The sequence below is a fragment of the Microtus ochrogaster genome, unplaced genomic scaffold, assembly GCF_000317375.1.
Source record: "Microtus ochrogaster isolate Prairie Vole_2 unplaced genomic scaffold, MicOch1.0 UNK16, whole genome shotgun sequence".
Lineage (NCBI taxonomy): Eukaryota > Metazoa > Chordata > Mammalia > Rodentia > Cricetidae > Microtus > Microtus ochrogaster.
The window spans coordinates 4,458,922-4,477,674 of record NW_004949114.1 but is presented as its reverse complement, the minus strand read 5'-3'; the positions used below and the strand labels follow the sequence as shown (position 1 = coordinate 4,477,674).

The window sequence follows — 18,753 nt, the reverse complement described above, 5'->3', positions numbered from 1 at the left end:
CCATTTTTACCACATACTTTCTTGGTTTTTCTTTGTCCTCTTGGTCACCGGGCCTTTCCTAGTCCCATTTCTTACCTCTCTCTCCTCTCCCTCCCTCTCTCCTCTCATGGCCCGGTCTAGTCTGCTGTCCATGTTCAGTCTGGACTCCTCACATCTACCATAAAAACCTCTCCCCAGCCACACCAATGTCCTCGTTTTTATTCAGCTTCCACTGTGTCGGGCTTTCTGGTAGGTACTTCCTTGAGGGGTCACATCCTCCTCCTATGAGAGGACCATTCACACCCCCATGAGGAAACCCACTGCAGGAGAATGCCCAGAGTTCAAAGCCGTAAGTTACATAAGTTACAACCCAAACTCCAGTCACTCAACCTGTTTCTCAGTGCCTATTTCCCTTGACATTAGTCAGCTGTGCCCCAGGACACGTGGTTCCTCCCTTCCCCCAGGTACGAACACAGCTTTCATCTCCTAGCAGAGGACCAGCCCAAGCAAGGAGGAGCCTGTCTCTGAGAGCAATACTTCTCCAGTTTTAGGCCTGGGACCACCCTCAACCCAAGTCCACGAAGGGAAGCGAACCCCTAATCTCTCCCACAGCCAACCACTCCATCCTCATACCTCCTACCCACCAATGACCCCGCCATTTGCCCCAAAGACCCCCTTATCCCTGGACCCTGAATACTGGGCAGAAGAGAAGAACAAACAGTCAAGACAACATAGTTTATTTTTTCCAATATTTTTATTAATCAAATATTATAAAATAACTATCATCCACAAATGCCCAAGCACCTAGCTAGTCCTCTCACCCCAAAGTCCTGAAGCCATGCCCTCCTTCACCCCTTTTGCTGCTCTGCTCCTGTTTGCCCCTGATCCTACTGGAAGGAGGATGGGGCAGAGCTGGAAGCAGCAAGGACGGCACAAGGCATACAGCTACAGCTTCACTGGACAACACTGCAAGGGGTCGGCTCTCAGACGCCCGGCCAGCTTCCCACCCACTCTTCAGATCACTTCCCATAGTCCATTCTGCCCTTCCCCTACTACCAAGGGCTTGGCCCTTCCCCCACCAGGATCCTAGCATACCTTTCCAGCCCCAGCCCACCCCCTGAGCTCCCCTGGGATGAGGACTTTGGACCCAGGAGCTCCTCAGAGCACCCTAGAGGAGGGCACAGAGCCCAAGGGAAGGTTGTCCTGAGCCTGCACCTCACTGCAATGAGGTGCGGGCTGGCGGGGGAGGAGGGGTAGAGAGAAGTTTTATTTCCATGCCCAGGACCTCTAAAATCCCCTACCTCCAATACCCCCAAAACCCCCAACAAGTTCCAAGCAGAAGCTCTCAGCTCCGAGCAACAGGGCTCTCCATCTTCACACTCTTGGCTGCTTCTCCAATCAGCTCCCAGAAGCTTCCAAACTCCAGTTTCGAGTCATTACAGTTGCCCAGGTTGGCAATTTTCTCTTCTAGCCCACAGTTGCTCTGAGAACAGGAAAGACACCACAACTCAGCAAGACAGCCGCTCCAAATCTTCCTGCCCCACCCTGGCCTAGGGCGAATAGGAGGACTGGAGCCTACCAGGGCGTTGGCAAAGAGAAAGGCAGGGGGTAACCAGGGACAGGTGGGTGGGGTCTTGGAGCACCAGCTTGGGAAGTCAAGGGTCTGGGTGGGGTGGGGTCCACTCCCTCAGTACCGGCATGAGGTGAGGCAGCTGCTGGGTAACCAGGTCTCGGAGTTCAGTAGGGGTCAGCGTCTCCTTTCCGCCCTCCACCGAGTACTGATGGAAGTTCTTGATGAGAGTCTCAATGGCCCTCTCTACATCACTGAATTCTTGGACATCCTGAAGATAGGAGACACAGGCCGTGTCAGGAGGACCCACCCACCCTGCAGAACCCTTCTCAGGAGTCTTGGAAAATCACCAGGATATAAAGCTCTTGAGTCCAGAATCCTGCCCCCACTCCTTCTTTACCTACCCAGCCCCCAGGCCACAGTGACCTCTGCCCTAAGCCACAGATTAGGTAAGCCTCACCACCCCAAATCCTAGGCAGGGCAGGCCCCAGCATGTGCCTAGACATCCTATTTCCAAAAGAACTCCATTTGCATCACCCTGTGGAACCCTAGGGAGGAGATTTGGGGCTTTCTGGGAGTATCTCCAGGGCAAGGCCTAGAAAAGAAGCAGAAGTCATGGGGGACATGAATCCCCATAAGAAGAAAAGAGCATAGAAACAAAAAGACCAGCCAGATGAATGGGCCCACCTCAGCGTTGGCTGACCGACACTGTCCCATGGTGTCTGGTTCACTGGTCCTCCGGTGAGTTACTTTTGTCGTCTGTCCTATAGCCTGCCCCACAGGAGCTGATGGCTCATGATCTGCCTAGAGCAGGGAGGACTGAGTGAGGGGAGAGAGAGCTCATCATTCTCTTTCTCATGCCCGTTTTTGGCTTCACCCAACATATACATTCACCTAAGCCATTGGAGTCTACACCCCACAGATCCAGTCCCTGTCCAAACTCCAGCAGCTAAGGGCACAGCCCCCAGGCCAAGCCACTCAGAGGGAACCCCTGGGCCTCACCTCGGCCTCATTCTTCTCACCTCCTCCAGCCAGCCCTGAGAAACTTGGGCAAGAGAGACATGGAGTACTCCCTGAGGAGAGACAGCCCATCTAGGTTGAAGGAGCTGGGCTTTCTTACCTGCTGGCAGCTGCAGAGACGGGATGGAGGAGCCAGCTCACCTGAGCTCAGCTCTTATACCTGGGGGAAGGGAGGGGCAGGCAGGGGCAGGGCCAGGGCCTTATCCCTCAGCCACCCCAACTATTGCAGCCTCCTGGGCTGGGAGCCAGCTTTGTGCGCCCCACCCTCCCTCTAGAGTTCTAGACTCAGTCACCACCCAGACAGCAATGAGGAAGTCATGGAGGGCTGGGTATGGGATACCCCTGGCACAAGATCGCCTTGCAGGGTCACGGGGAGAGGAGAGAAGAGAATGAAGGCAAGGGGTACAGAAGGAATCACAGCTGGGAGGGAGGGAACCTAGCAGCCAGGAGGCAGGGAAGAAGGGGGAGTCTCCAGGGAGAGGAGAAGGAAGGGTTGCTCAGGGTGGGTTTGCTGGATGAGGAGCCTGAAAGAGATCCCAGGGTCTCTCTGCTTTGACTCTCCTCTCCTCTCCCTCCCAACCAGAGCTAATTTGGCTAGGAATGCTGGGCCTGCTGAAACCCAGAGCCAAGCCAGTCCTGACAGCATACAGATGAAAGGGATGAAAGGCCAGAGCAGTGCACTCTGGGACTGGGAACCAAGTGCTCTGAGCCTTCACCTGATGTCCTGCCAGCGCCTTGCAGCAGCCCAGGGTATACATGTGCAAGGCTCAAAGGCGTTCCCTGGCAGGTAACAACCTCTCCAAACTGGTTGGGCTACTACCTCCTCCCTCCCTCAAAAATCCTACCCCCCTTCCCTGAATAGCATGTCAACACCAGCCCTCCAATCTACTACCCAGGAACCCCCAGGTGAGTCTAAACTGTTCTTCATGGGACTATGACCAACCCAACTACTCTCCTTACCTGCCCAGGACCTAGGACCTATAGTCATGGGGAAGGACAGACCATGGTGAAAAGACTGGGGGTCAATAGAAGGAATGCATGGGCCTAGAGTCAAAATTCCCTTCTAAGGCTGACTTTAGAGCACATATCCAGCCTCTCTTCTGTGTCACCTGCTGGAGGTCTCAATCGGGGACCCTTCCACAACAGTGGCATTTGGAGAGCTTCTCTGGAGACTCTACAAGGGTCTCGCCATCAGAGAGCTTCTCAGAGTCCCTCAGCCTGGGTTCCCTCTGAGGAGTCTGGAAATCTCTCAAATTCTCTGCCAACGTCCCCTCGGAGAGCCCAGGATGCCTTTGGAGGTCCCTCTGGGGCCTCTTTCCTGGTACATGATGACTAATTTGTCTCTGCTGATCTTCCTCTGGCTAACTAGCTGCCCCAAGTGGACACCCACAGGTACAGCAGTGGCAACCCAAGAGGCGTACACCATTGCCATACCCCTACCCTCTCTAGCAGTGAGTTGTACAAACCACTTGCCCCTCAAGTCAGAAAGCAGGGTGGGGACAACTCTGTCCCTAAGCGCTCTCTCTCCCTGTCATATTTGAGCAGCATTTCTCCAGGCCAGCTCTAGCTTTGTTACCTTAACCTCCCTAAAAATATTTCCTCAAAGCCAGGAGAAAACCTGCTATCGACCCCAGTGCCTGTGAGGCTAAGGAAGGGAGATTACTGAAGACAGTGAGACTCTATCTCAAAACAGTGACGGGGGGGCTGGAGAGGGGGCTCAGCCGTCAGGAGCACCCACACGGCAGCTCACAATTGTCTGTAACTCCAAGATCTGACAGCCTCACACAGACACACATGTGTGCAAATCACCAGTGCACAGAAAATGAAAATAAATATTAAAACAATAACAACACAAGAAGATAGAAAAAGCTAAAAGAGGGCTGGGGGTATGACTCCTCCCAATGGCCTAACACGTGCAAGATCTTAAGTTAATCCTCAACACTCAAAAGTTAATTGAATTGATTAACCTTAACCGCCATGAGAGTTAACGAGGGTAATATGGGTAAAAGGTTTAGCAGGTATTTGTATTGTCATTATCAACCAAAGAACAAACTCCAGGAATTATATGGGGAAAACTGGGAGCTGAAGCTACGGAGCTGAGCCCTAGGAGCTGCCTACCTCAAATCTCTGTTTTTTTTGTTTTGTTTTGGTTTTGGTTTTGGTTTTTCGAGACAGGGTTTCTCTGTGGTTTTGGAGCCTACCCTGGAACTAGCTCTTGTAGACCAGGCTGGTCTCGAACTCACAGAGATCCGCCTGCCTCTGCCTCCCAAGTGCTGGTATTAAAGACGTGTGCCACTGCCGCCCAGCTCTCTGTATTTATTGAGCACCTACTAATACAAGGCCTACGCCACACATGCTCAAGGACCTAAGTTCCGTCCTTAACCCCAAAAGGATGAAAACCATCACACAGTCAGCAGGATGCTAGATGCTGTGGGGTGTGAGAGGATGAATCTTATTCCTTGCCTTCAAACTGTCTTTGATTTTCATGTTTTCACCTCAGGTAAAGACAGAGCTTTTCCGCTTCCTGGTATCCAGAAAAGGAATCTGGGTAGAGTATAAGAACATGCATCTGTGTTTCAAGAAGGAAACTTTATTAGGGGGAGTGACGTATTAGGGGGAGTGACGTTCTGCCTGGCCCCATCCCAACAAGCAGGCTTTACTTCTTCTGACAAGCAGGCTTTATTTCTTCCGGATCTCCAGGGCTTTCTCCTTCCTGATTTCCTTTGCCAGTTCCCCAATCAGTCTCCAGTACTCATTGAACTTTAGCTCCGAGTCCTGGTTCACATCCAAGCTCTTCATCTTCTCATCCAGAGAGCCCACATCCTAAGATGTAAAAGGGTTAGAACTAGCAGGAAGAGAGAAGTACCATCAGGCGCTTCCCTCAAACAGCACCAACACCGGCACGAAGGGTGAGGCTACGGACCCAGGACTGCACTGCCGGAGGTCCCATAGCAAGGGACACAGGCAGACAGTGCGGCTGATCATAAACTACCCTCGTCCTCCACAATCCACTCCTGCTCATCTGCATCATCCTAATATCTCCTCAATTTTGTCATCACCTGCCAGGTCAGAGGAATAGCAAAAATGCTGGGTTATCTGGTTTACTAGGGTGCTCTTGACAAAACATCTCAGGGCTATAAGAGCAATGACTTCTGTAAGCCTGACTTCATGATAAAAGGATTTGTTGCCAGATAAACAATTACAACCATAAATGTCACTGCTGAATAACTCACGGATGTCTAATGGAAAGATGTCTCACATAGAGCTTGATTCTCAAGACTGAGGTTTTGGGGGGCTAGATTCATTCATTTTATTTTGTATGTGTGAGCATTTTGCCAACATGTGATATGCATGCATGTATACCACATATATGCCTGGTGCCCACAGAGGTCAGAAAAGAATTGTCTTAGTTAGGGTTTCAATTACCGTGAAGAGACACCATGACCACGGTAACTCTTATAAAGGAAAACATTTAATTGAGGTGGCAGCTTACAATTCAGAGGTTCAGTCTATTATCATCATGGCAAGGAGCATGGTGTCATGCAGGCAAACATGGTACTGGCTACATCTTGATCAGAAGGCAACAGGAAGCAGACAGTCTCACTGGGCATAGCTTGAGCATATATGAACCCTCAAAGCCCGCCTCCACAGTGACATATTTCCTCCAACAAAGCCAAATAGTGCCACTCCCTTTGGGGGCCATTTTCTTTCAAACCACCCAAGGATGCGATCTGAAGAGAAGTTACAGATGGATTTGAAAGAAAGAAAGAAAGAAAGAAAGAAAGAAAGAAAGAAAGAAAGAAAGAAAGAAAGAAAGAGAGAGAGGGAGGGAGGGAGGGAGGGAGGGAGGAAGGAAGGAAGGAAGGAAGGAAGCTAAACCCCAGAGAGGCCAGGTACTGGCACCAAGCACAGATGAACAGCTAGAAACTGTATTTGAGTCCAGGTTGCTTTTTCTTTTTTATTTTATCTTAAATGTATGCATGCTTTGTACCATGTGTGTGCCTGGAGCCTGCTGAGGTCGAAAGAGGGTGTGGACCCCCAGAACTGGAGAGTGAACAGTGATGAGCCACCATGCCGGCAGTGGAACAGAAACCTGGTCCTCTGGATGGGAAGTCAGTGCTCTTAATCATTAAGCCAACGATCCAGCACAAACCCAGATTTTCTAAATCAGGGCTCCATTTTTAGCTACTGCTCTGTGTCTTTCTCCCCTGCCTGCACCTGCCCCTACCACACACACACACACACAAAAAAAAAAAAAAAACCAAAGATGCAGGCCTGTTGGTGCTAGACAATAACCACAGCTGCGTGGAGACAAGGCTGCAGGATCCTCAGTTCAAGGGCTATTTAATGAGTGTGTGTTTCCAAAACAAAAGGGGAGGGAGCTAAGGAGACATCTCAGTTCTTGGGAGTTTACCTAACATGCAAGAGGCCCTGGCTTTCAATCTCTAGTGCCATACACACAAAAACTATTACTAATAGGTAAACTTGGCATAGTGGCTTGTAATTTTAGCATTTGGAAGGTGGAAGCAGGAAAATCAGAAATTCAAGATCGTTCGTAGCTACATAGCAAGTTTGAGGCAAGCCTGGGCTACATATTAAGCCCATGTTTCAAAAATAACTTTAATAGTTTTTAGTTATAAGACCAGAGGGCTGGAGAGATGTCTCAGTGGTTAAGAGCACTGGCTGCTCTTTCTAAGGGTCAGAGTTCAGTACCTAGCACCCATATGATGCTAACAACAGTCTATAACTCTAGTTCCAGGGGATCTGATGCCCTCTTCCAGCCCCCACCAAGACTGTACACACGGGGCACAGACATGCATGCTGGCAAAGCACCCACACACATCAAACAAAGGCAGTAAGTATTAAAAATACAGAAGCAGAAGCTTTCTGTGCTGATGGCACTCCCAAGAACATCTTGAAGTTTCTAAGACCTGTCTGACTTTCACAAGAAATATGGCAAGCATGAACCCAGCTGTGGTGGGATATCTTGATCGCCCTCTGACACCACCCAGATTGCTTAATAAAGTTATACCTTGGAATAGGGGGTGGAGCCAGTGACTAGCTGACCAGAATTGGCCATAGGGAAGCCAAACAGAGAGGGTGAAAGATAGAAGAGAGGTAGTGTCAAAAGGTTCATTAAAATAAATGAGTTAATTTAAGTTATAAGAGCTAGTTGGGGGGCTGGAGAGGTGGCTCAGAGGTTAAGAGCACTGATTGCTTTTCCAGAGGTCCTGAGTTCAATTCCCAGCAACCACATGGTGGCTCATAGCCGTCTGTAATGAGATCAGGTGCCCTCTTCTGGCCAGCAAGCATACAGACAGACAGAACACTGTATACATAATAAATAAATAAATCTTTAAAAGAAGAAGAAGAAAGAAGAAAAAGAGCTAGTGGGACCAGCCTAAGCTAATGGCCAAGTTTTTATAATTAATAAGACTCCATGTAAACATTTGGGAGCTGGCTGGCAGGACAGAAAAAGACTCACTACACCCCACAAAGTGACACAGTACAGAAAAGCAAGGATTCTCCGTGTGCCCCAGGAAAATGGCTCTATGACGGGCTACGGTGGGCAGACTAAGCACACTTTCCTCAAAAATGTTAAAACTACCAAGAAGATTTCACCGCCAGTGCTTGGTGTTGAGTCTGTTATGGATCTAAGAGGATGCTGGCTCTTAACATATAAAAGCATTTTGAGTTGGGAGATAAAAAGAGGAGAAAGGGCCAAGTAATGGAGTTCTTAGCTGGTTCTGTCATGAATTCCAGCACACTGTACTAATACAGATGACCCAGAGGAAGGAAACTGACAGTGCAGGGGAGAATAGGTAAGAGGGGGATGGGATCCAGGACACCAGCAGAGAGCTGACCTTAGCCGCATGGACAGCTCATTTGGGAGCACCGCAAGGAAGGCACAGTATATGCTGACCCAGTAGAAGATCTGGGGATGGGCGAAGCACATAAAACCTTCTTGGTTGTTTATTTTCAAAGCAAGTTGATTTCTTGGTGGCAGGGAGAATGTGGAAAGAGGAACTGGACTCCAAGGAAGGAAAAGTTCTGGCCTGACCATCCACAGGGGATGCAGAATTGTTCATCATGGCCAAAGGCACTTTGGAGTTTGGAGTTACAACTCCGGTGAAACAAGCCGACTTGGCTGTGTATGCTCCCCTAGGTAGAGTCAGCTCTCCAAGTGCAGACACGGGGGAGGATTGAGGCAGAAATGGAGGCCTGTGGGGGTCCTGACTGACAAAATAGGGACAGGATCAAGGGGCTCACAAGCATGATTGGAATGATGTCATGTTATTATAGAACATGAACCAATCGAGAAGAGCCATGAGGAGCTGAGTGGATGGGAGGAAATGAAAATGGAGCAGTCAAGAGACTCACAAATGGATCCTACCTGACACTGCCCAGGCCAAAACAAGAGAGCTTCAAAGGACTTCAAGGCTACCTTGAACTAGACAATTTCTTTTAACCCTGTCCCAAAAACACAAAAAGGAGAGCTGGAGAGATGGCTCACCAGTTAAGAGCACTTGCTGCCCTTGTAAAGAACATGGGTTTTTGTTCCCAGCACCTGTGTGGCAGTTTACAGGCATCTGTAACTCCAGTTCCAGGGGTCCAAAGCCCTCCTCTGGCCTCCTTGGGCACCAGGCACACACATGTTGCACATATATACATATAGGCAATCCTATACATAAAATTAAAAGAATAATAAATCTTTAAAAATACACACACACAAATTAACCAAGAAGAAGAAGAGGAGGAGAAGGAAGAGGCTGGGCAGTAGTGCATGACTTTGATCCCAGAACTTGGGAGGCAGAGACAGGCGGATCTCTGTGAGTTTGAGGCCAGCCTGTTCTACAAAGTGAACTCTAGGACAGCCAGGGCTATACAAAGAAACCCTGTCTCAAAAAAAAACAAAATAAGTAAGTAAATAATAAAAAGAAAAAAAAACAAAATATGTGGCTTCAAATGGTGGTATATTCCTTTAACCCTAGCATTCACTGTGATCCCAGTCCCCGGGGATCTGTGGCCCTTTTCTGACCCTGCAGGCACCAGGATAGGTGCACTGCATGTGCATACAAAATCTGTTTAAGAATGAACACAAAAGCAAGAAGTGGAATAACAGAGGGTGATCAGACAAACGGAGGCGGAGGAGGTTTTGAAAGCCCCAGGAGCTGGAGGGTCGGCACGTTTTCTGGCTCCTGACGCACAGACGTTTGAATCCAATGCTGAAATGGCTGCTGGAGTAAGGACTGTTGAGTGGAACGCTGCGGTGCACCGCAGAGAGAAATGTAATGAACTGATTTTGCTTTGTTTTGGTTCCGGTTTCCCCGTGTAGCCCTGGCTGTCCTGTAACTTGTGCTATGGGCCAGACTGGACTGGAACACAGAGTCTGCCTGCTTCTGAGGGCTGGGATTAACAATGTGTGCCCAGCAGGTCTCTGTTTCAGTTCCCAGCACCCACATGACAGTTCACAACCACCTGTGACTCCAGTTTCAGATGACCTGATGATACCCTCTGCTAGTTTCTATAGGCACCAAGCACACAAATGTTGCACACAGATATCACTGCAGGCAAAACACCCATATGTGTAAAGTAAAAATGGAAAAAATATGAATCCATACTCATGTTGGGACTGGTGGCACACACCTGTAATCTCAGCACTTGTGAAGTAGAGGCGGGAGAATCAAGAGTTTGAGGCCACCCTTAGCTACTACATGAAACCATCTTTTAAAAAAGAGTTCAAAAGCTCGGCATGGCAGTATAATCACAATCCCAGACCTGGAGAAGCTGAGGCAGGCTAGGCCAGCCCAGACTTCATAGCAAGTTCCAGGTTTTCAGACCCTGTCTCAAAAAAACAAAAACAAAAAAACCCAAAAAAACAAAAACAAAAAAGTCCGTATTCACATACTCTTTTTCGTTGTTGTGTTTTAAGACATGGTTTCTCTGTGTAGCCCTGGCTGTCCTGGAACTTGCTCTGTAGACCAGGCTCACCTCAAATCAAAGATTCTGCCTGCTTCTGTCTCCCGAGTGCTGGGACCACAGCTATCTCCATATACTTTTATGTGCCTGTGGATTTTCATAAAGGATTAAAATAAACTGTTAACAGACTAGAATAGCAAACAAACTCAGAGTCGACAAATCAGAAGTCCCAGTCACTTCTGTAGAATGAGCCTAACTGAGGAAACCCTCATAGGAAGCTGAAGTAATCAAAGAAGCTCCTCATAGACCCAGGTACACGGAGAGTATAACTCCCTATGACGTTATGTCTTGTTTGTTGAGAATGGGTCTCCCTAACCTGGTTTCAGCCTCCTGAGTGCTTGGCTTACAGACACACAGGCAGGCGGCACCATGTCTGGGTGCAGTTTGATTTTTTTTTTTAAGCCTTCTTCTAGTTCTTACTGTAAATCTCTGGGAATCCACCTCTGGGTTCAGCAATGTGTTGAGAAAATGAGACTAGAGAGACACAGGCAGACTCAAGCACTCAAGAGCATTGTCCAACAGGAGGACAGACCCCAACAAGAACACATTCCCATTTACACATCATAGCATCTTTGCTCATTGAGTTCACATACGTGCGTGCACACACACGGGCACACACATGCACACACGCGCACACACGGCAGGGAAGCACAGAACCACCTACACACGCGGCACTCACAATCTTTTCCGTCACCCTATCTATTCAGGGTCATCACCTGGCATACACAGAAAGCTCAGTCCCAGAGACCTCTACCAACCTTTAGCAAATGAGGCAACTGCTGGGTGACCAGTTCCTTAAACTCATTGAGGCTCAGGCTGCCTTTCCGTCCTTCCCGCCCTGCAAAGGTAAAGAAAGTGGTGACCACAGTCTCGATGGCCGCCTCCAGTTCACTCAGTGGCTCTGCTGCCATCAGTACTGCAAAGCAGGAGCTGACGTCCTCACAAACCAACCTGATGGGAAGAAAGAGACCAAGAGAGTTAGGGGATCCAAGAACGGGTGAGGTGACTGCCTGGGCGGGTCAGCGTGGAAAGATGAAGGGTCCAGAACAGGCAGCGGTATTTAGTTTGCATTCACTTCCAGAAGTTATTTTTCTCTGACTCTCCTGTCTGTGTGTCCTTCTCAAGTGTCTGTCTTAGGAACACCTCTGTAGTGGTCTCTCTATCTTTGGAGGTTTTTCTTTGGAGTCTTCTGAGTGTGGTAACACCAGGTATGGGGTCTCTGCTCTAATGGCCCTTCCTTGTTGTCATTCCCTGTCTTAGGGTCAGGAAGCTGTTTGTCTCTAATGCTTATTTTTGTTGAGTCTCCACCCTCCCACAGACTAGCTGCTGCTCCTAGTAGAGCAGCCTAGGGTTGACAAAGGCCCAGCTGAGGTCAGGTCTGGTTCAATCGGGCCAGACCCATCTTCTCTGCTCCACACCCACCTCGTCTAAGGCGGTCAGAGGGTGCTCAGCCCCAGACCCCACCGGCCTTCCCCACTCCTGCCCATGGTTGACAAGGTCCAGAAAGGGACTCTTCAAATTCCTCAGACCCATAGCTCACAAACTATTTGGTATGGACACCCAGTGCCCCTGGGGCTCCAGGAAGGGAAGAAATTCGTCTGTTGATGCCCCTCATTTCTGTTCACCCACCCACAGACTCCTGCAAGGACCTTTGCCTGCTTTCCAAAAGTCACTTCCTGAATCTCTGCCCGAATGAATCCACTTGGAAGGGGGAACTGAAAAGTGATCAAGAAAAGAAGGTCTTCTCCAGGCTCTCTACAGTGTCAGGCAGAGTAACTCACCCGGGGAAGGGAGGTAAGATGCGGCGAGCTGAGCTGGAGCCTCGAGGCTGAAGTTTTTAAGCACCAGGGAAGAAGAGAGCCACTCCCAAGTCCGAAGTGTCAAGTTTCCGCCTCCGCTGATTCGGAAAAGAGGGGACCGCCCCTGCTGTCACTAGCCATCCCAACACTGCTCCACGCGACCAGGACACAGCCTGATGAGGAGGGATCAGAGGGTCCCATCACACCCCATTACGGTGGCTAATCAGGAATCTTGTCAGAAGGGCTGCTACTGTTGTTGTTTAGAATAATTAAAATAAAAACAGTTGGGGAATTCAGTACTGGAAAGCCCGGTCTCAGAAACCAGAGACCCTGCAAAAGACCCTACAGTCCAAGGACACTCGGAAAGCCCCAGGCTGAGGCCCCCATAATGAAATCCCAACTGAAATTCTTCGCTGAGCTCCGAGACAGAAGTCCCTCACGGAGGCGCATAGACTAAGCAACCCTGGGCAGAATTTTCCCCTTTCCCTGCTCAGCCCGCACCACTGCACACTTCCCAGGGCTTCTCTTCCACCTCCTTCCTGCTGGGCTCGGGGAGGGGGTGCAACCAAGAAAAACATAGGGCAGCCAGTTGCCGCCCGGGAGACAGAGGGCGCCTCTGTCCACTCCTGGCCCCTGGCCCTTGACGGTGTCGTTTGTGAAGGGGTGGAGCCGGCGGGGAGGAGGGTCGGCAGGGAAAGACAGCAAAAGACAGGTTTCCCCTCACCGCTCCAGGTGCCACATTTGCAGCCTGCCTGTCTGTCGAGAACTTGCTGCCACCTCAGGCCCAGTCAACCGTGAGTACCCTACCCTGACTAGGATATGCCCCTGGCTTAGCCAGTCTGGATAAAAGGGGGCCTCAGAAAGACCCCCAAGAGTCCTAGAAAAGGATACAGCGGTGCCGCGAGGGTCTGGCAAGGGTCTGGGAGAGTCGAGGGAAAGGGCGTTTGGGATCTAGGAGAGATAAGGTTTGGAAAGCGGGGAGAGGAGGTGAGTGAAGGTCAGAGGACAAAGAGCTTGTGAAGGAAGATGCCACCCAACTCCCCGGCCACCAGACCTTCCTATACAGGACCCTGTGCTTCTTGCCAGACACCACAGTCTAGACGTGGAGAGGGAGGAGAGGCAGCCCTGCTCCTTTAGGGTAAGAATAAGAAAGGCTGTTCCTGCCCCCTGGCCAGCCTCAGTCTCTGGCATCCCTAACCAGCCTTGTCAAGAACAGGATCCCAGGGAAGTCTGGGAGCAGCAGGGCATAGGCCATGGGACATCATGAAAAGGGGGTCTGTGGCACTGTGCCCTGTCCCATCTCTGCCTTCACAAAACCTCCTCCTTATTCCTATACTTTCAACCTTGAACCCCACTTCTCTCTCCCCAAATTTTTTCCTCTTTATTTCCACCCCTAGGTCCTCCCTTCATAAAATTCCAATCTGCTGGAGGGCCCCAGGCAAACCTCCAGATTCCCCCCACAGATGAGGATGGTAACTGAGCCACCCAAATTCCTCCCTTGAGCACCCCTTATCCCTTTCATCAGCCAGGCTTGGGTTCTATCTCCCCGTCTCTGTGACAACTGCTTCTTGTGACTGGATTCAGGTGACAGTCACAAGGGCTCCATTGAAGAGCTGGGATGTCATCTAATCGGGACCTATTGTCCAGTCTACACAGTGGTGAGGAAGGATGAGGACACCTGATCTGAGACATCTGAGCTACCCCCGAGGCTGTGGGAAGCATGACCCTCCCAGAGCCAAGGGACTGAGGCCCCTAGCTTAGCGGTCCATTCTCCTGCTCTCGCCCAGCCCCTGGAGCTCAAATGACGTCCTGCGCCCAGTCCTTTATCTCCACACAAACCAGCCCTATCCTGCTCCCACTGTAGCCACAGAAAGAGAGCCAGCCTGAGGCAGGCACGGGCAGCACCAGAGACACCGCCTTCAGGTTAGCTCCCTCCTTAGAAGCTGTCTCCAAAGAAAAACCTCAGACATTTCCCTCTCCCTTCCTTCTGCCTACCTGACGGAAAGGGGTGGTTTTGCAGAGGAGATAAGCAGAACACGAGGCATGGGAAGCATGCCCCAGAGAAGACAAAATGACATATTGAGGAAAGAAGGAAGCCAGGCATGGCAGCTCACACCAGTAATCCCAGCACATGGAGACAGGACTGCCCACAAGTTGAGGGCCAGCCAGAGCTAGTTCCAGGATAGCCTAGGCTATAGGATATAACCCTGCTATAAATAAATAAATAAATCCCAAGTACAAAAAGATGGAGACATAACCAATTGATCTGGGTTTAATCATCGGTGCCTAAAGAGGAAGATGCAGACTGCTGACAGGAAGCTGGCAAACAGTGCCAACAACTCTTGAATCTCTCACCTTGACTGCCACACCCCCACACCCCTGAATCAGCTCACCAAAGATAGCAGACTTCTTCCTGGGATGGGCAGCAACCTCAGCTCACTTACAATAACAGTAAAGCTTGCCTATGACAGGCCTGGAAGGTAAAAATAGAGCTAGAAGGCTGCCCGGTCCTGTGTCCACCCATGCCTGCCCCACCCCACCCCACCCCATCTCTGCCCAGGCAGCCAGGAGCCAGCTACTGCAGAAATCTGTTGCATGCTCAAGACCGCCACTTTCTATTGCTCCATCTCCATGCCTCCCTCTGGAGAGACCAGAATGCTAGGCTGATTTACGTGTGCTAGGTCTCTCCCACATTGCCAAATCTCAATGAAAAAGTACAAGGGAGAAGGGACCCATCCTGTAGCTATGTGAGCTGTGAAACCAGGGTCAAGCCTGAGGATCCCCCTTACCCAGACCCCAGATATCCCAAACCTGGTTTACAATTCACTTCTGTCATTGTGGGGTTGGGTAGGTGTGCTGCTGAAATGGGCTCTGAGCTGGAGACTGCCATGGAGACCCTCATCAACGTGTTCCATGCCCATTCGGGCAAGGAGGGGGACAAATACAAGCTGAGCAAGAAGGAGTTGAAAGACCTGCTACAAACTGAACTCTCCGGCTTTCTGGATGTGAGCAGAGGGTTGAGGTACAGGGTAGAGGAAGGGATGGGTGCCCCTGCTATATCCCTGCCTCTCGCCAAGCTCAGCCCAACCAGCTTCCTCTTCCATTCTTTACTAGGTTTTTCCAGGCTCCCTTCACTCCTCCCTGGTAAAGTCAAAACACCCTAGTTTACTGACCACCTGTCAATACTAGGCACTGCAGATTTATCCAGAACACTATCCACAGCGTAGAATGGAGTCATGGCCAAGCCATGGTGGCGTGCGCCTTTAATCCCAGCACTCAAGAGGCAGAGGCAGGAGGATCTCTGTGAGTCTGAAGCCAGTCTGGTCTACAGAGTAAATTCTAGGACAGCCAAGGCTACACAGAGGAACCCTGTCTCAAAAAAAAATAATAATAATAATAAATAAAACAGAAAAAGTAAAACTATGAACTGAAAGAAATACAGAACCGTAGAACTGGGGCTGGAGAGGTGGCTCAGTGGTTAAGAGCATTGCCTGTTCTTCCAAAGGTCCTGAGTTCAATTCCCAGCAACCACATGGTGGCTCACAACCACCTGTAATGAGGTCTGGTGCCCCCTTCTGGCCTTCAAGCATACACACAGACAGAATAAATAAATACTTAAAAAAAAAAAAAAAAGAAGTTCCTTTAAAAAAAAAAAAGAAGAAAAAGAAGAACCTCAGAACTGTGGAGGTTAGTTCTCTGAAGTGTATGGCACTTCTCTGAGTGTATCTCACTGTGGCACGTGAGGCACAGGTTTCCATGGGAAGACTGTAGGTAAATTAAGACTTCGTAGGAGGTGTCCGTGGGAAAAGAAGCATGGGAGGAAGGGTGGGAAGTAGGCTCAGTAGCTTCCTTTGATTGGAGGATGCAGAGAAGTAGAGACAGACTGCTAGGCTTCATGAAGCTGCGGCCCTGCTATTTTGTTGCTGTATAACTTTTGTTTATACCCCGGCTGTCAATTTGTTTCTTCTCTATAATGGAAGCAGTGAAAATGTCTCCACATTATTTGCATTAGTGTTAAAGCCAGACTTGGTGGCACATATCTGCAATACTGACACTAACAAGGCAGACCCAGGAAGACCTCAGGTGCCAGGCCAGCTTGGGTCAAGTAGCAAAAACCAGAGGTTTTGGTTCTTTTGTTTTGTTTTGTTTTGAGACAGGGACTCACTGTATAACCCCAACTGGCCCTGAACTTCAATAGATCACCTGTTTCTTTCCCCACTGAGCTGGGATTAAAGCCATCTGCCACCGAGCCCTAGATTATTTTGTGTATCTTTTGTTAAAACTCTGTAAATTCTAGGGTAGCACTTGTCACATTGTAGACCATCATGAATGGCAACTGGTGTTAATATTACCTCTGCTAGTTTCTACAGGCAAGAGGAGCGCACCAGTCTGTAGTGCTGCAGAAGACTCCCATACATAGTAGTCTCACTTGCTCATTTCTGCCTCTCAACCACTGTGCAGGCTCTAACTTAGTGGTATAAATTTCCATCTTCTCCTTCCACAGGTCCAGAAGGATGCAGATGCTGTGGACAAGGTAATGAAGGAACTGGATGAAAACGGAGACGGGGAGGTGGACTTCCAGGAGTATGTCGTGTTGGTAGCTGCTCTCACAGTGGCTTGTAACAACTTCTTCTGGGAGAACAGTTGAGCACATGGCCCCAGTGGGCAGTGCCCTTCCTCTCCACCTTGTCAGTCTTCCCCCTTTAGCCCATTTCTCCTCACCCCACCTCTCCCTCCCCATGTCTCTATCCTTACCCAGTCTCTCACCAAGGGCACAAGAGTAGTGGTCCAGGTCTGTCGCTCACTTTAATAAATAGGTTTCCCTTACCAGCTGTCAATGTCTGTCTCTTCTGGTCTGGATATGTGTCAAGTATGAGGGCTCACTCCCAACTCCTTATCTTGGAGAGTTTATCTTATTTAAGGAACACTCAAGACCCAAAAATGTAGGGGTCCAAACTTTTAGCTGAAATTGAAGTGCCAATGGCTTCTCAAGAAATTATATAAGCAACTGGCAATCCCAGCACTTGGAGGATGAGGCAGGAAGATTCTGAGTTCCAAGCCAGCCCGTACTACATAGCCAGAGGCTAGCTCCAAAAACAAAAACACACAAGACATCAAAAAACTGAAGAAAATTCAGGGCAGTGGTGGCACACTTTTAATCCTAGGAGGCAGAGGTAGGCAGATCTCTGTAAATTCTAGGCCAACCTGGTCTATAGAATGAGCTTCAGGACAGCCAGGGATACACAGAGAAACCCTGGGACAGTGGTGGAGGGAAACAAAACAAAACAAATGAAAGAAAGGAAAAAGGAAAATACATCAAAGTCAGCCTTTACAGCCATTTACAGTTCTGAACACAGGGACTGAGTGAGGGGATTTAGCTCAATGGGTTCAAACCCAGCACAGTGCGTGGATTGGGGAGTAGGGGTGGCTTGAACTAGGGCATAGTGAAGTACACCTTTAATCCCAGCCCTCTGAGGCAGAAGCAAGAGGATCTCTGAGAGTTCAAGGCCAGCCAGGGCTCCACAGTAAGACATCCTGTATAATGGGCTAATCCTAGTTGTCAACCTGACTACTTATGGAATCAACTAAAACTAAATACTTCTGGAATAAAACTAAAACAGGGCTAGGTACACCTGTGACAGATGATATGCTTTATTGTATAATTCAAAATGAGAAGACCCTGAAAACTAGCCACAGCTTCTATTGGCAGCCCATATAAAAGGACACGGAAGAGCTGGTTGTCCACACCAATAATCCCAGCCCTAGGAGGGCAGAGGCGGGAGGATCTTTGAGTTCAGTTTGATGTCAGCCTGATCTACACAGCTAGTTCCAGGAGCGCCAAGGCTACACACTGTCTCTAAAAACAAAAACAAAAAAGCAACAATAAAAACAAAACATATTGCCTGGCAAGGTGGCACACCCTTTAATCCCAGCACTTGCGAGCCTGAGGCAGGCAGATCTTTGTGAGTTCAAAGATAGCATGGTCAAACCCTGTTTCAAAGAACCAAAACCACACACCACAAATAGGGATGAGTAGAGGGCCAGAGCAAATCACCCAGGCTCTGAGGTTCTAATAAAGACTTTAGAGTTACCTTTTAGAGTTTAGGGATTGGGGATAACAATACAAACATTGCTTCCAATCAAACCTAAGCTGCTCTTTGAAATCAGAAACCCCCTCAAAGTGGGGCGTAAACTCGTCCAGAAGGTAATTTATTAGGTACCCTAGCGATTAATGCCACCGACCACTGCCCAACTGGCGGAGCACCACACCTAACTGCAGGAACCTTAGCCGAGGTCCCTGGAGATTCTCCTGCGATTCCTGCGCCGGCCAAAGCACCTACCACGCCCCTGCTTGCGCGCGCAATGACGCAAGTGCGTCGACGCCATTTTAGCCAGTCACGCTGC

General features: G+C 49.4%; 3 protein-coding genes across 3 annotated transcripts; 1 reads left to right on the top strand and 2 right to left on the bottom strand.

The window, feature by feature from the left end:
• Nucleotides 1-1,119: 1,119 nt before the first annotated feature.
• On the bottom strand, nt 1,120-2,743 carry S100a14 (S100 calcium binding protein A14). The gene is made up of 4 exons (XM_005367248.2): nt 2,670-2,743; nt 2,237-2,368; nt 1,674-1,820; nt 1,120-1,462 (listed from the first exon to the last, which is right to left on the bottom strand). The coding sequence occupies exons 2-4, from the start codon at nt 2,264-2,266 to the stop codon at nt 1,325-1,327; spliced, it is 315 nt and encodes a 104-aa protein (XP_005367305.1). The 5' UTR covers nt 2,267-2,368; nt 2,670-2,743; the 3' UTR covers nt 1,120-1,324.
• Nucleotides 2,744-5,139: 2,396 nt separating this feature from the next.
• S100a13 (S100 calcium binding protein A13) lies at nt 5,140-12,939 on the bottom strand. Its single transcript, XM_005367247.2, is given in 4 exon segments — nt 5,140-5,392; nt 11,308-11,500; nt 12,327-12,457; nt 12,460-12,939. Coding segments are annotated over 4 exon segments (558 nt in total). The 5' UTR covers nt 12,550-12,939; the 3' UTR covers nt 5,140-5,248.
• Nucleotides 12,940-12,990: 51 nt separating this feature from the next.
• On the top strand, nt 12,991-17,186 carry S100a1 (S100 calcium binding protein A1). The gene is made up of 3 exons (XM_005367246.2): nt 12,991-13,142; nt 15,200-15,353; nt 16,853-17,186. The coding sequence occupies exons 2-3, from the start codon at nt 15,213-15,215 to the stop codon at nt 16,994-16,996; spliced, it is 285 nt and encodes a 94-aa protein (XP_005367303.1). The 5' UTR covers nt 12,991-13,142; nt 15,200-15,212; the 3' UTR covers nt 16,997-17,186.
• Nucleotides 17,187-18,753: the final 1,567 nt, after the last annotated feature.